General features: G+C 42.2%; 1 protein-coding gene across 3 annotated transcripts in view; it reads left to right on the top strand.

The window, feature by feature from the left end:
* The window catches only part of MYOF (myoferlin), a 142349-nt gene extending 129640 nt beyond the window's left edge, over positions 1-12709 (top strand). For all 3 annotated transcript variants that reach the window (XR_011997511.1, XM_025990771.2, XM_072739533.1), the window contains 8 exons: positions 334-422; positions 548-643; positions 4146-4287; positions 6799-6898; positions 8035-8225; positions 10090-10199; positions 10576-10723; positions 12120-12709. Coding sequence is in view for 2 of the 3 variants with exons in the window: in XM_025990771.2 (XP_025846556.1) it covers positions 334-422; positions 548-643; positions 4146-4287; positions 6799-6898; positions 8035-8225; positions 10090-10199; positions 10576-10723; positions 12120-12158 (915 nt within the window). In the remaining variant the exon portion in view is untranslated. The remainder of the gene's footprint in view (positions 1-333; positions 423-547; positions 644-4145; positions 4288-6798; positions 6899-8034; positions 8226-10089; positions 10200-10575; positions 10724-12119) is intronic.
* Positions 12710-13484: the final 775 nt, after the last annotated feature.

The raw sequence follows: 13484 nt of genomic DNA, 5'->3' as shown, positions 1-13484 counted from the left end.
TGTGTGTGTGTGCGCGTGCGTGCGTGTGCTGGGGTTGTGTTCGCGATGGGAAGCCCTCTTTTTATTAGCCGGGGGACATTCAGACTATAATAGAGATGGGCACACACAGCCATCGGAGACTCCTGGTGAGAGTGGGAAGTGCATGGCCTAAATGACATTGAAGATAGATGATTTATCTTGGTTTGCTCTTCTACTCTACTTTTTCACTTTCCATATGCATTAATACATTAGCAGGCCTGAACAAACAGTTTCACCTAGAAAATGTGAAAAAAAGTTACAGACTCTACCACTCATAATACAACTTAATTTTTTTTTCATTTTTGAATGATGTAGGGGAAACTTCAGATGTGGGTGGACGTTTTCCCTAAGAGTTTGGGGCCACCAGGCCCTCCTTTCAACATCACCCCCAGGAAAGCTAAAAAGTAAGTAATCTTTTTTTTTTTTTTTTTTTTTTTTAAAGTAAGTAATCTTAAGACCCTGCTATATTAGACTAGGGTCTTGGTGCCGGACCAGAGAAAAAAACACCTTCAAAATGTGCTCCTTTCAGATACTACCTGCGTGTGATCATCTGGAATACCAAGGACGTTCTCTTGGATGAGAAGAGCATCACAGGAGAGGAAATGAGTGACATCTATGTCAAAGGGTAAGGTTAGCATCCTAGTGCTAGTTTGTTTGCCTTTGACAAAGAAGGAATGAAACAGACTCTCTCCTTTGTGAGTCACCATCATTCAACGTATCCTCTCTAGGATTCTTGGTCAGGTGAAGCTATTTCATTCCATTAATGTAGTTTGCTCAGGAAGCTCCAGCAAGATGAAGGGAAAAAGAGAAATCTGTATGGATCTTGTTTATAAGCAGAGGTATCTAATGGCTATTAGAGCCAATAAAAATTTTACATTTTTCTTTTAAAGTGGGTTCAGTTTATTAGCAGACTTATTTCTTTTTAGTCCTGCAGTTCATTTTTATTCCTTTTTGATGTCTTGAGTACCTAGAAACACAAGTAAGGCTTTTAAAATGTCAGTTTGTATATATTTTATTATCAGCAGCTAATGTCCATGGAAAAGAGGAAACATTAGCATATGTCCAAAAAAATCTTTGATTCCACCAACATTTACAGAATGCCTACATCCAACATGTAAAGTTCTGTTATTCTGTTACTTGTATCATTCAATTCCAAATAATCCATGTTGATGTTAGTTTCTTGTTATGCCCCAATCAAAGATGTCAAGTACAGAATGGCATAGTGATGCAAATGCCAGATTCTGGAGCCAAACTACCTGGATTGAAATCCTGATACTTCCCCTACCAGCTGGGCAAGTAGTAAGCTCACTGTCTGGTATCCATCTGTAAAATGCAGATAAAGATAGTACTCACTTAAAAAAAAAAAAAGATAGTACTCGCTGCTCTGATATTCAGAATATTGAGTTACTGAAAGCATTTAGGACAGTGCCTGGGAGATAGTAAATACTATGTGTATTAGGGTTCCCCAGAGAGTCAGAACAAGTTGTATGTGTGTGTGTGTGTGTGTGTGTGTGTGTGTGTGTAGAGGGAGGGGAAGAATCAGAAAGATAGAGAGGGAAATTTATTATAAGGACTTAGGACACATGATTATGGAGGCTGAGAAGTCCCATAATTCTAACATGTGCAAGTTGGAGACTCAAGAAAGCCAGTGGGGTAGTTTAGACTGACTCCTTCTGCCTCTTATCCTATTCAGGCCTTCAATAGATTAGATAAGACCCACCCACACTGGGGAGGGACTCTACTTCACTGAGTCCACCAATTCAGATTCTAATCTTATCCAGAAACACCCTCACAAGACACACCCAGAATAATCTGTAACCTGGGCACTCCGTGGCCAGTCACACTGACACAGAAAAGAACTATCACACTGTGTAAGTGTTAGCTAGTATTATTACTATTCCACATGGACCAGGTTTGGTTCTTTGATATGTAAAAGATAAGATTTGTTGAAATTTAATATATTCATAAAGTGATAACAAAGTTTCACTTATGATCCCAAGTGGCCTTCAATCAAAACTTTGTTGAAGACATAATTACTATCATTTGGGTTCACTGTAAACAGGGAATGTTTCATCAAGTTCTTCATTATTCTTTCTCATTTCAGGATCTTATTACCATTCCCCAAGGAAAACTAATCCTGGCTAATTATATATATGCAAATTTATTTGACTGTCATAAGCATTTTTTTTTTTCAAATCAGAGAAACAAACTCAAGAAATACTGGACTGAGAGAAAACTCTAACCAAAGAATAAAAGCACAACCTAAAGTACCACATCCTATTTGGAATTAAAATCTAAATACTATATGTGAAAAATGAATTATGCACCATCGCATGCTAATACAGATAGTGTATTACTAACCCTAATACACATAATATTTACTGTCTACCACAGAATAATGAACAGCTATGACCCTTCACATATTGGATACATACAAAATTATACATATGTGTACATAAATTCATAGGGTAGTTGTTTAATTTGTTTTGAAATAAAAATGTGAAAAGGTTTGTATTTAGAATTAAATATGAAAAGACTCAGAAAAAAAGAGAGGGAAGAGCTTCAAGGGGTGAGCGGTCTACGCAAGGAGTATGGTGGCACTTTGGGGCATTGATGTTGTCAGGAAATGAAGTCACTGAGGGCCTAGCCAAAGAGTGTGATCTCTCTTCAGCAAGTTCATTTAAAAGCTTAAAAGTGGATAAAGATGAATCTTTCAATGAATCTAGCTAGTCAGTTAGTCAACTAGCAAAAAGTGCAACTGTTGTGTGGTTGATTGATATTAATACCACCACTAATAATAGGATCTAATGTTAGCATGTGACTTTCCAGTCTCCATGGTCCCTTAAAGCAGAATAATAGGCCTGGACTTTGGAGTCAGCCCATCCAGGGCTTCATAATTCTTAATACTTAATTCTGTCTGTTACTGGCTATGTGACCTTGTGGAACTTAGCTATTTCTGTCTGGACCTCAGTTTCCTAATCTGTAAAATGGATCAGTTATATAATTGTTGGAAAGAATAAAATAAGGCATGGAGTACCTGATTCATGACAGATGATCAGTAACACAGTTAAGGATTTCCCCCTTCCCATTCTGACCCTTCTAAGCCATGAGCGCCTATTCTGGCTTCATATTGACTAAGGGAAGGGAGCACATATTGTTAACCTTATTTACAGATGGGAGAGGAAGCCCAGAATGGTAAGTGGCAGAGTGAGTTCATAGCCACGCCTGCCTCCTACTAAGAATCTCTACTGGGGGCAAGGTCATCCAGGCATCAGTATTTTTTTTTTTTTTAACTCCACAGTTGATTGCAGTGTGAAGTGTGATTCTCACGGGCCATCAGTAGGGAGGACTATGCACTCTGCCACCTTATCAGTCTAAAATCCAGCACTCCCCTGGTTCCTCAACAGGCCCTTTCCCAATAGCAGGCAGATGTGACAACTTCTTCCCCTGCACGTTCATTCATTCCTTCAACAGACCTACTACATGCCAGGCACAAGCCACAGAAAACTTTCCAAATGTCAAAAGTTAAGATGTTAAATTGTTTATGGAAATGAATTCTCATAAATATGCACATGGAAATAACAGCTTACATCTCTCTTGCTAGTCTCATTAATGTGATCATAGTGAATTTAAGAATAATAAAAAAAAGGAAGCTGTAAGATTACTTGAGTCGTGCCTGTTTTGTTTGCTTAAGTAAAATGTAGAAGAGGAAATGCTAAAATTTTGAACTAACTCATATTCATTAAGCCTATCAGCAGTGATGACAGACACTGATGAGTTATAGTTAGGAAGACTAGCATCATAGCCAGCAAGCTTCAGCATTCCCAAAATAGAAGCTAAGTTGTTGATATTTTCCAGAAAATGTCACCTTATCCCCATTAACTGAAGTCTAAAGGGTTTCCTGCTTTGGTTTTAGAGAAATTATGTTTTATTTGGCTACAACCGGTATTGGATGCAACAGAGCACCTCCCCTTCATAAATCACCCCCAGCTCCGTAGATAACTGGAACCTGCCCAAGAAAAGTGCATTAATTCTCTTGCCCTTCACTCCCCTAATCACTGCACAATTTTGCGGCTAGATTACTTGTCAATCACATGAGGCTAAGTCTGTTTGCTTCTGCTTTTCAGCTGGATTCCTGGCAATGAAGAAAACAAACAGAAAACAGATGTCCACTACAGGTCCTTGGACGGGGAAGGGAATTTTAACTGGAGATTTGTTTTCCCATTTGACTACCTCCCAGCTGAACAACTCTGTATCGTTGCTAAAAAAGTGAGCTCTGCTTTATGCCCATGGGAAGTGGGTGTCATGGGTCTGCTTTAACAGATACGGGGGCTATAGGAGCTGTTCCGTGCTTCTAAGGTCATGAGTCCAGCTCCCTCTTGATGCAGATGGGGAATCTGAGACCTACAGAGGTACAGATACTTACCCAGAGTAACAAAACTAAGACAGCTATTTGTGCAATTAGGAAGTGTCAAGAACACAGTTGTCCTTCCCTAACATGTTGGCAGCTGGGTGAAGGATCTAGTAAAGGGTAGACCTGAGGGTCTTGTGTTAATATATGCAATAAGCCCAGTGGGTTTTTATGTCACAGAGAGACTGATTTCTTCCCATGATAAGCAGAACTGTTTGACTCATTAACCAAACAGAGGCAAAATTTTAAAGTAGGTGAAATTTCCCTTTTACCTTCTTTATTAAACCTCAGCATCTGCTTTACCTCCTCCAGAAGCACTTCCATGAAGGTTCATGGCCCTCATGGTCTTAATTAGTTAAGACTCTAGTTACAGAACTCAACTCAAATTGGCTTATACTAAAAGAGTGATTTATTGGTTCACATTACTAAAAAGTCCAGGGCTGGCTGGCTTAGGAACATTGGATCCCAGGCTGAACTGATGTCTTTAGGAATTCCTCTCACTTTCTCCACCCCCGTCTTGCCTTCTCCCGTGGACCGCATTCCGTGGTGAAGCAAGATGGCCACCAGCAGCCCCAGCCCACCTCCTGCCCTCCTAGCAACCTCAGCAGAAAGAGAAGAACTAAGTCCCGGTGGTGCCAACCAGAGCTGTGGCGTCAGGCCTCAGAGTCTCTGTCTGTGTAGGGTCACGTTCCCATCCCTGAGCCAACCAGTGTGGCCTGGGGAGGCAGTGCTCCAATGGGCCCAGCTCTAGAATCAGGAACAGTGTCACTTCTTCCCAAACTGCATGGACTGGAAGAGAGTCCCCAAGGCAAATCTGGATGCTTTCTTCCCCAAAAGGGGGCGGAAATCTGAGCAGGCAATCATAACAGATGTCTTTTATAGACCCCCTCCCTACCCCTGATCAAAATGCACCTGCTTCATGTCCCACCTCGCCAGACTCTACCCTCTGCTAGTGTAGGGAGAACTTTTCTGTGCCAAGCAAGATAAATGCCTTCAAAGGGCCCTTTCTAGAGACACAGAGGCTCAAGCTGATGTCGAATCATGCACACTTCCAGATGGTGAGGCAGACTGGTGAGGAAGAGAGGGATTTAGGGTCAGGTAAGCCTTTCCTACTTACCTGCATCCAGTGTTGGACCTCTCCATGCCCTGAGTGCCACTTGAGTGTGACCCCACACAGGATGGTCAGTGGGGCCAGGCAATAGCCAAATGGGCTTCCTAGCCCCTCAGAGCCAGGGCCCCTGAGTCCTGCAAAGGGCAACATTCCTGAAATGTCATTTGAAAAACATGAAACAGGGGCATCTGGGTGGCTCAGTCAGTTAAGCTTTTAACTCTTGATTTTGGCTCAGGGTTGTGAGATCGAGTCCCAAGTTGGGCTTGCTCTGGGGAAAGAGGCTGCTTAAGATTCTCTCTCTCAAAAAAAAAAAAAAAAAAAAGATTCTCTTTCTTTCTCCCTCTGACCCTCACCCACCTGCCCACCTGAAAGAAAGAAAAAAAAAAAAAAAAAAAGAAAGAAAAACTAGAAACAACCCAACCATGTTTCTTCGAATGCATGAAACCCTGGGGGAATCTCATTCTGCTGAGGCCTGAGGAATGTAGGTGTAATTAGGCTGTGGAGAGGTTATTATGTTTGGCGAATGTTGTTCAGGCAGAGGCAGAGACCAGAGGGGAGAACCTGGAGGATCCTCACTCAGTCCTCCCTCCACCTAACTTTAGAATGAGGAATCTGGGGATCTTGGTTGATTATAGCGTGTAAAATACAGCAATATTTTCAAAAGCCAAAAATATCAGGACATTTTAAATCTGTGCTGATAGAAGAGTGAAAGCTGAACCCTAGTCTCCTCACCCCCATGTGAAATGACTGTGCTCAGATGTCCATGTTGGGTGGGTGGAAGGTCACTGAGCAAATGTGACACCCCAGCAGGTGATATTGTAGGCTGGCCTAAAACAGCCTGGCTTTGGGAGGCTAGTCTGAGCTGGCCATAGTGGTCTGGGCCGGGAGCGGGGTGGGGGACGGTACAGATACAATCACACCCCAAACCCCAGGAGTAGCAGCAGGGAGTCGCAGCGATAGGAACACAACAGACAAGAAACCTTCTGTTTGGGAATTGCCTGGGACAACTTTTTTGTCACCCAGCTGGTGGCCTTGAGATTTTCTGAGGAGCCTGGCTCCATACCATGGTCTCCATACCATGGGCTCCATACCATGGGCTGGAGGGTTGAGGGCAAGGGGAGGGGGTGTTGAAGGTGGGGTGCCAAGGAGAACAAAGTCCCCGTGCCCTGATGCTGGGGTTTCAAGGGGACCCAAGGGGAAAGTTTCAGAGTCCAGTAGTCAGTGTCATTTGGTTTTTTTGTTTCTCTTGTCATTTTAGGAGCATTTCTGGAGTATTGACCAAACTGAATTTCGGGTCCCACCCAGACTGATCGTTCAGATATGGGATAATGACAAGTTTTCTCTGGATGACTATTTGGGTAGGGCTTACATTTGGATACTTTTCTCTATGAAATTCTACTTGGAATTAGTGAAATCAATTAGAATTTGGAATCAATGATTTTAATCTCCAATACCATGGGTAATTAAGGGTTGAGGCACACCCCCTGCTGGAAGCCCCCTGGGCAGTGCGGGCTTGCCTGTTTACTCTCAAGTTCTCTGAGAATTTGGCGTGACGAACGTCCCCCTTTTCTGTGGCCCTCACCCACCTTAAGGGCCTAAGGAGGCTCTTGCCCCAGCTCCTGTCCTGCAGTAAACACTCGAATTCTGTTTTCACAAGGGAATGCTGCAGCCCTGCCTCCAGTTCAGACTACCCACTCTGCCTCCTCAGCACATCAGATTTGGCTTCCTCAACCCCCTCCTCTGACTGCTCTCAATCCCCTAATGTCACCAGCCATTGTTCTTCCCTTCTCCCCAAGTCCATCCTCTGTGGTTAAAGGCACTAGTTAAACACCCCCCACCTTGGACTCTTCCCTTTCTTGGTATGCAAGCCCCACCACCATCACCACAATAACATAATGCTCTTCCGAATTCTCCTCTCCCAGGCCCCGGGTTTGTCTCACTGGCCTGCTCTGTTTTTCCCTCACATTCTTTAAATACAGGCCTTTGCCTTCATTCCCTGGGGTTCTTTGGCTCTTCCCCAAACCCCCTCATCAGCTTACCACCCCCCTCCTCAGTTGAAAGTAAAACTTCAATGTTCACCCTCAGTGAGATATGACTCCTAAACCGCACAAGTAGCCTGAGCGCTCAGAGTGCCTCTGTTTGGGGTAGCCTGAGACCATTAGGAACACAGTCCAAATCTGCATTCAGCGGGCATCTAGTCTGTAGATGTTTAATTCTTCTGAGCTTGTAGAAGAGCTCTGTTCATGCTGGTATCTTTGAGAAATAAACCATGTTATCCTCTGTGAGACACAGAGCAGGGGACAGATATTTCTTCTACCCCTTTCCATCCTATCTGGAAGGAATTTTAAATGTCTACCAGGATCCCTTCCTCTAACTCACCCATCACCTGCTCAGAATCACTGTCTGCCTCTCCTCTGACAAGAACATTCTGTTCACTTGTGAACAACCACTGATCCATTGAAACTTATTCAGGTCTAATTATTTCCTTGGCTAGGTTTCCTGGAACTTGATTTGCATCACACCATCATTCCAGCAAAATCATCAGAGAAATGCAGTTTGGATATGATTCCAGACCTCAAAGCCATGAACCCCCTTAAAGCAAAAACTGCCTCACTGTTTGAGCAGAAGTCCATGAAAGGCTGGTGGCCGTGCTACGCAGATAAAGATGGCTCCCGCGTGATGGCTGTATGAGTATTCCCCAGTCCTGGGTCATTCATTCCTTTTGTCAGTTAGGCTCCACCCTCTCTCAATGGATTTATGACAGATAAGATAAGGAAGTGTTACATTGCTAAGACCTTAAGTTACAAGAATGGTTTGTAACTGGGATTACAAGAGAAGGTGGCATATGCCAAGAGCATGTCTGGGGCTGTGTGTAAGGTGGAGGGATTGGAATGGTGGAAAAGCTGGTAGTCTGAGTGACTACACTCTGCTTCTTGAGGACCCTCTTTCACCAGGAAGGCTAATTTATCCTGAGCTTTCAGTACAATTCAGTACAGGAAAAGGAACTTCAAACTCAAACTCTTCTTGTTTAAAAAAAATAAATTTAAAAAGGTGGAGGAAGCAGGGAACCTTGACACCCACTGGACAAGAAGGCTGAAACTTACAAGCAAGTTTGGAGAATTCCCAGATAAATCATGATAGAAAAGCAGAAGTCTGGGTCACCATGCCATGTCACAGAAGACTACCTCATTCATCATGTATTATTGCTATTAATAACAGCTAACATTCTAGATCATTGATTAGGAGCTGGGGAACATGCTAAGTGCCTCATGTTCATAATCTTGTTTTTGAAACGACCTTGAGGTATAAACTGCACCCATTTATAGTGCACAATTCCATGAGTTTTGACTGATATAAACACCCCTAAAACCACCACCAGCATCAAGATCCAGAACATTCCCATTGCTCTAGAAGTTTCCTTGTGCCCTTTGCACTCTACTATTAGTCTCTACTCCTAGCCCAGGAAACCACTTCTCTGTTTTCTACCACTACAGAGTAGTTTACACATAATCTCGTTTAGTTCTACTGACAATTCCAGACTAGACATCAGCTCCATTTTGTAGATTCAAGAAACAGGCTGGGATATAACATTTTATGTCAACTCTACTTCAGTTTTTTAAAAAATGTTTTTTAGTTTTTTTATTTAAAAAATAAATAAAACTACTACTGAACTAAGTAAAACAAAAACAAACCCCAAAAACAGGCTGGGAGAGATGTAGCAACTTGTCAGTCAGATACCATGTTTTGTCTGACTTGTCAGCATAGGAGTCATATGGCTCCATCATAAAATCGATTCTCTGAGTTGGGGTTCTCAGAATTTTGGTGACCTAGTGGGCATTCCAGAGTCCTAGAAAGTCCATTTACAAGCCTGGCCATAAAAGTGGGCAACTTTCTAGACCTCTTTTGGCTTCAGCGTCCTCAAGCACATATAAGGGTCATAGCAATACCTGCTTTATAGGGTTGCTGTGAGCATCACATGAGATTACCCACATAGAAAGCTTAAAAGGTGTCCACTTAGGACACCTGTATGAACATGGAGGCAGCATTCATTCATTCACTCATTCATTCGTGTATTCAGGTAGTATACATCGAGTACCCATGACATGCCCTCCCTTCTCCATACAGCGGGGCAACCATGGGTAAGCAGGAAGCCACGGAGAGTCTCTCAGAGCCTACAGTTAATGCTCAATCAGTGTTACATTCTGTTCTTAGCAGGATTTAGGCTAACCTGGCCCAAATAAAGTTACAAAGGACAGTGTGTGAGAAGGCAAGGAGATGGATATGAGAAAGTTAGAGGATGGGGTACAGAGAATGAAAAGCAGGGAGCAAGGGGAGGGAAAGCAATTTGTCCTCTCAGTTTCCCACAAGGGGTTGGTTCAGAAACACATGGAAAAGGAAATGCGATGAAATCTCTTGAGGAAAATTTAAGGCAATCTAAAGATTGTTTTACAAGAATAAAAATCATTGCTCAGGGAATACTCCTTGGGTTGAAGTGAAAATATTTGTGAAACGTGATGTCATGTGTTTAACCTGTTCTGCTTTACTGAAGGGGAAAGTGGAGATGACGTTGGAAATCCTCAATGAGAAGGAGGCAGACGAGAGGCCAGCCGGGAAGGGACGGGATGAACCCAACATGAACCCCAAGCTGGACCCACCAAAGTGAGAGGCCCTCTTTGTTCTCCACAATGTCTGATCCCCAAACACCTGCAGTCTGAAAGCCCCCTTCCAATGAGCTTAATGGAATGGATTCAGTGGTGTCTTAATTTTGCACTTGAGGGGAGTGGGGGATGGTGAGCTTGGTGATCCGGCTTCATTTTAACCTTTCTCCTTCCCCACAAAACCGAAGTCCAGAGTATCTTTAACATCTTAAGAGGCCATAAAATGTTATAGACTCTTTCTCAGCCAATGATGAGGAATAATACCTTTTCCTGACTTTTTCAATGTTATTAATTATTTTTTAAACTGTATTAGGGTCTGAAGTAAAATATCTGTCCCACCCGACTTGGGTAGGTAAAACCATTTCTTTGCAATGCAGCCGACCAGAAACTTCCTTCCTCTGGTTCACCAACCCATGTAAGACCATGAAGTTCATTGTGTGGCGCCGATTTAAGTGGGTGATCATTGGCCTGCTGATCCTACTGATCCTGCTGCTCTTTGTGGCCGTGCTCCTGTACTCCTTACCGGTATGAGTGTTTGGCCTCATGTCTTGGCTTTTTGTGTGTGAATTATGGTCAGTCATCCAATGTGGTTCTTGCCTTGGTTGCCTGCCACTCAATAGATGGACCTACTTAGCAGTTGTGGTATTGCAGCCCTCAGCCTGTGGAAAATTGAAAGTAATGTGTGTTGTGATGAGAATGACATTCTTAGGGTTGTATGAATTACGGGCAGAACTTCTTGGTTTGAAAAACATGTTGGTATCAAGAATTCTAGGAGAAATCCCTCAGACCTTTAGCAACGTATGTCAGGACAACAGCTAACATTTCTGACTGATATTCCTGCCTTCACACGTTCTTGTCCCAAACCATCCTGCAAGCTAACTCCTTAATCCTAGCATTCACAGATCCCTGCATCTGGGCCCAGTATGGATCTACATTAACCCTGAACTTTACCCCAACTAGCTAGTCCCTTCCCACCCCCCTGCAGGTATTGCCCTTACCTTCCAGAATGCCTGTGCCAATGCTGTTCCCTTACCAGAGTCTATCAAAACCTTATTTGTTCTTTAAGGCCTGCATCACATAACTTCTCCCCTAATTTTCCTCAGTCACCTCAGTCATAGATGGGAGTCTAGACAGGAGGTTTGCTGGTGTGCCTAGAAGTCTTACTTTCATTCAAGGGATTTATTGAGCATCTGCTACAGGCTAGGAATTGGGATGTTGAGATGACCAAGGTATGATTTCTGCCCACCAGCAGTTCAGGGCCTAGGGAAAAGCAGGCATATGGATAAGTAAATTGCTAGGAAAGGCAAACTTTTATGGAGAGATGAACAGATGAGCATAGGATCCCATTGCTGAGGATGGTTTCACCAAGGAGGTGAAGTCCATTTTGCCAAGTGGAGAAGGGACAGCCTAGGCATTTAAAGACTTACTTTGATTTGTATTGGTAATAATACAGCTGTTTTTGTGTAGGGTAACATAGTCACAACTATAACAGCAGAGATGTAGGGTTTCTATTTATCTCCAGTATAATACTTTGGTTGTCAATGCACAAACACGCCAGCTTCTACTTGTCAAGAGTCCAATCTGTCTTGATCACTTAAAAAAAACTCACAGTAATTCCTTTTTACTGATTTAGATTCTATTGATCTAAACCAGCGATTCTCAACTGGGGGCAGTTTTGCTCTCGTGAGGGTGGTTGGCAATTTCTGGAGACATTTTAATTGTCACACCTGAGGGGTGCAGGCCAGGAATGCTGCATACCCTGAGGTTCATGGGACAGTCCCCAGCAATAAAAATGTAGTTCTAATAAATAAATAAATAAATAAATAATAAAAATGTAGTTCTAAATGTCAGTAGTGTTGATGCTAGAAAAACTGAACTTCAATATTATTTTTTTTAAACATTCTTTCTGTTTTCTCTTCAGAATTATTTGTCAATGAAGATTGTGAGGCCAAATGCATAGTGAAAGCAAAAGCTTCATTGCAAGACATCCAGCAATGAGGGATTCTGTCTCTGTTTATGGATGGGACCAAGAGTGATTTTGTTCGTGTCTGACACTACATCCCGGTGGCGTGTTATGTTACTTCATTGAGGCCAGCAGCTACTGGAGGGTCTATAGGTCCTGGAAAGTCAGGCCAATGAGCAACATTTGTATTTTGTTATCTGTTGAGATATTACGAAGTTTTAACCATGTTTTTCAGGATATTTTTCAAGGTGGCTGGTTCCATTTAAAAAGCATCTTTTTATGGGTCCTTAATTTTTTAATTCAATTTTTAGAAACTGCTGAAATCAAATTAGAAAATGTCTGCATCTTCATATACTTCTTATTTGTAATCAACAAAAAGGACTGTGCATTATAAAATAGTTAGAATAAGTTAGAGTAAAAAAAAAGAATAAGTTAGAGTAATTCTTATTTATACCTACAACTATTTTTACGGTATTTTGTATGGATGAATGTCATGAGACTCTATTCAATCTCTGTGATGAACCCAAATAAAAACATTTCAACTTTGACATGTAGCTGTTTATTGTAGCTATGGGCTGAGTTGGGAAGGAGGCAGTTTCTAGTCCTCTGGGTTTCTGTGGATGGAAAGCCACCGCATACCACTTGGCCATAAACCTTTTATATGTGTGCTACCAAATCTTAGCCAGGGGGCCAAACTGAGGCTAATATAATAATAATAAAAGCTCATGCTTATTAAATGTACTTATTCTGTACACCACACTGTTACAAATGCTTTATGTGTATTAACTCATTTAATCTTCAAGATAATCCTATAAAGGTACATAACAGCAACCCCATTTTATAGTTGAAGAATTTGAGGCACAAAGGTAACTTGCATAAGGCCACACAATCAATAAATGGTAGAGCTGGAATTAGAACCCAGGCAGTCTGGATTCTTTCCTTCATAACTTCTTAACCACAACACTATACCACCGATGGGAACACTGTCAAGAGGGGCATGGAACTGAATGGTCAAGTAAATGTATGACAGGAGCAACCAGTGTGGCTTCATGCGGACATCAGACGCAGAGCACCTTGTAGAACACTGTCCTGATGCTATAGGATTCCATGGCGAAATCAACAAACAGTTCATTTCTAAGAACCCCGGGGGAGCAAGATATGGTACAATAATGGTGTTGCTTTTGGACATTTAGACATTATATCACAATGGTGACTGCCTTATTAGCATTATTGCCAAGTTGTTTCACATTTTGAACATTTTATGTTCTCCCCCATATGTTAACATTCTAAGTGTGTTGAGAGACACAGCACTAACTAAATCAG

This window comes from Vulpes vulpes, chromosome 15, assembly GCF_048418805.1.
Source record: "Vulpes vulpes isolate BD-2025 chromosome 15, VulVul3, whole genome shotgun sequence".
Lineage (NCBI taxonomy): Eukaryota > Metazoa > Chordata > Mammalia > Carnivora > Canidae > Vulpes > Vulpes vulpes.
The sequence above is the reverse complement of the archived record's forward strand: the minus strand, read 5'-3'. Positions and strand labels throughout refer to the sequence as shown.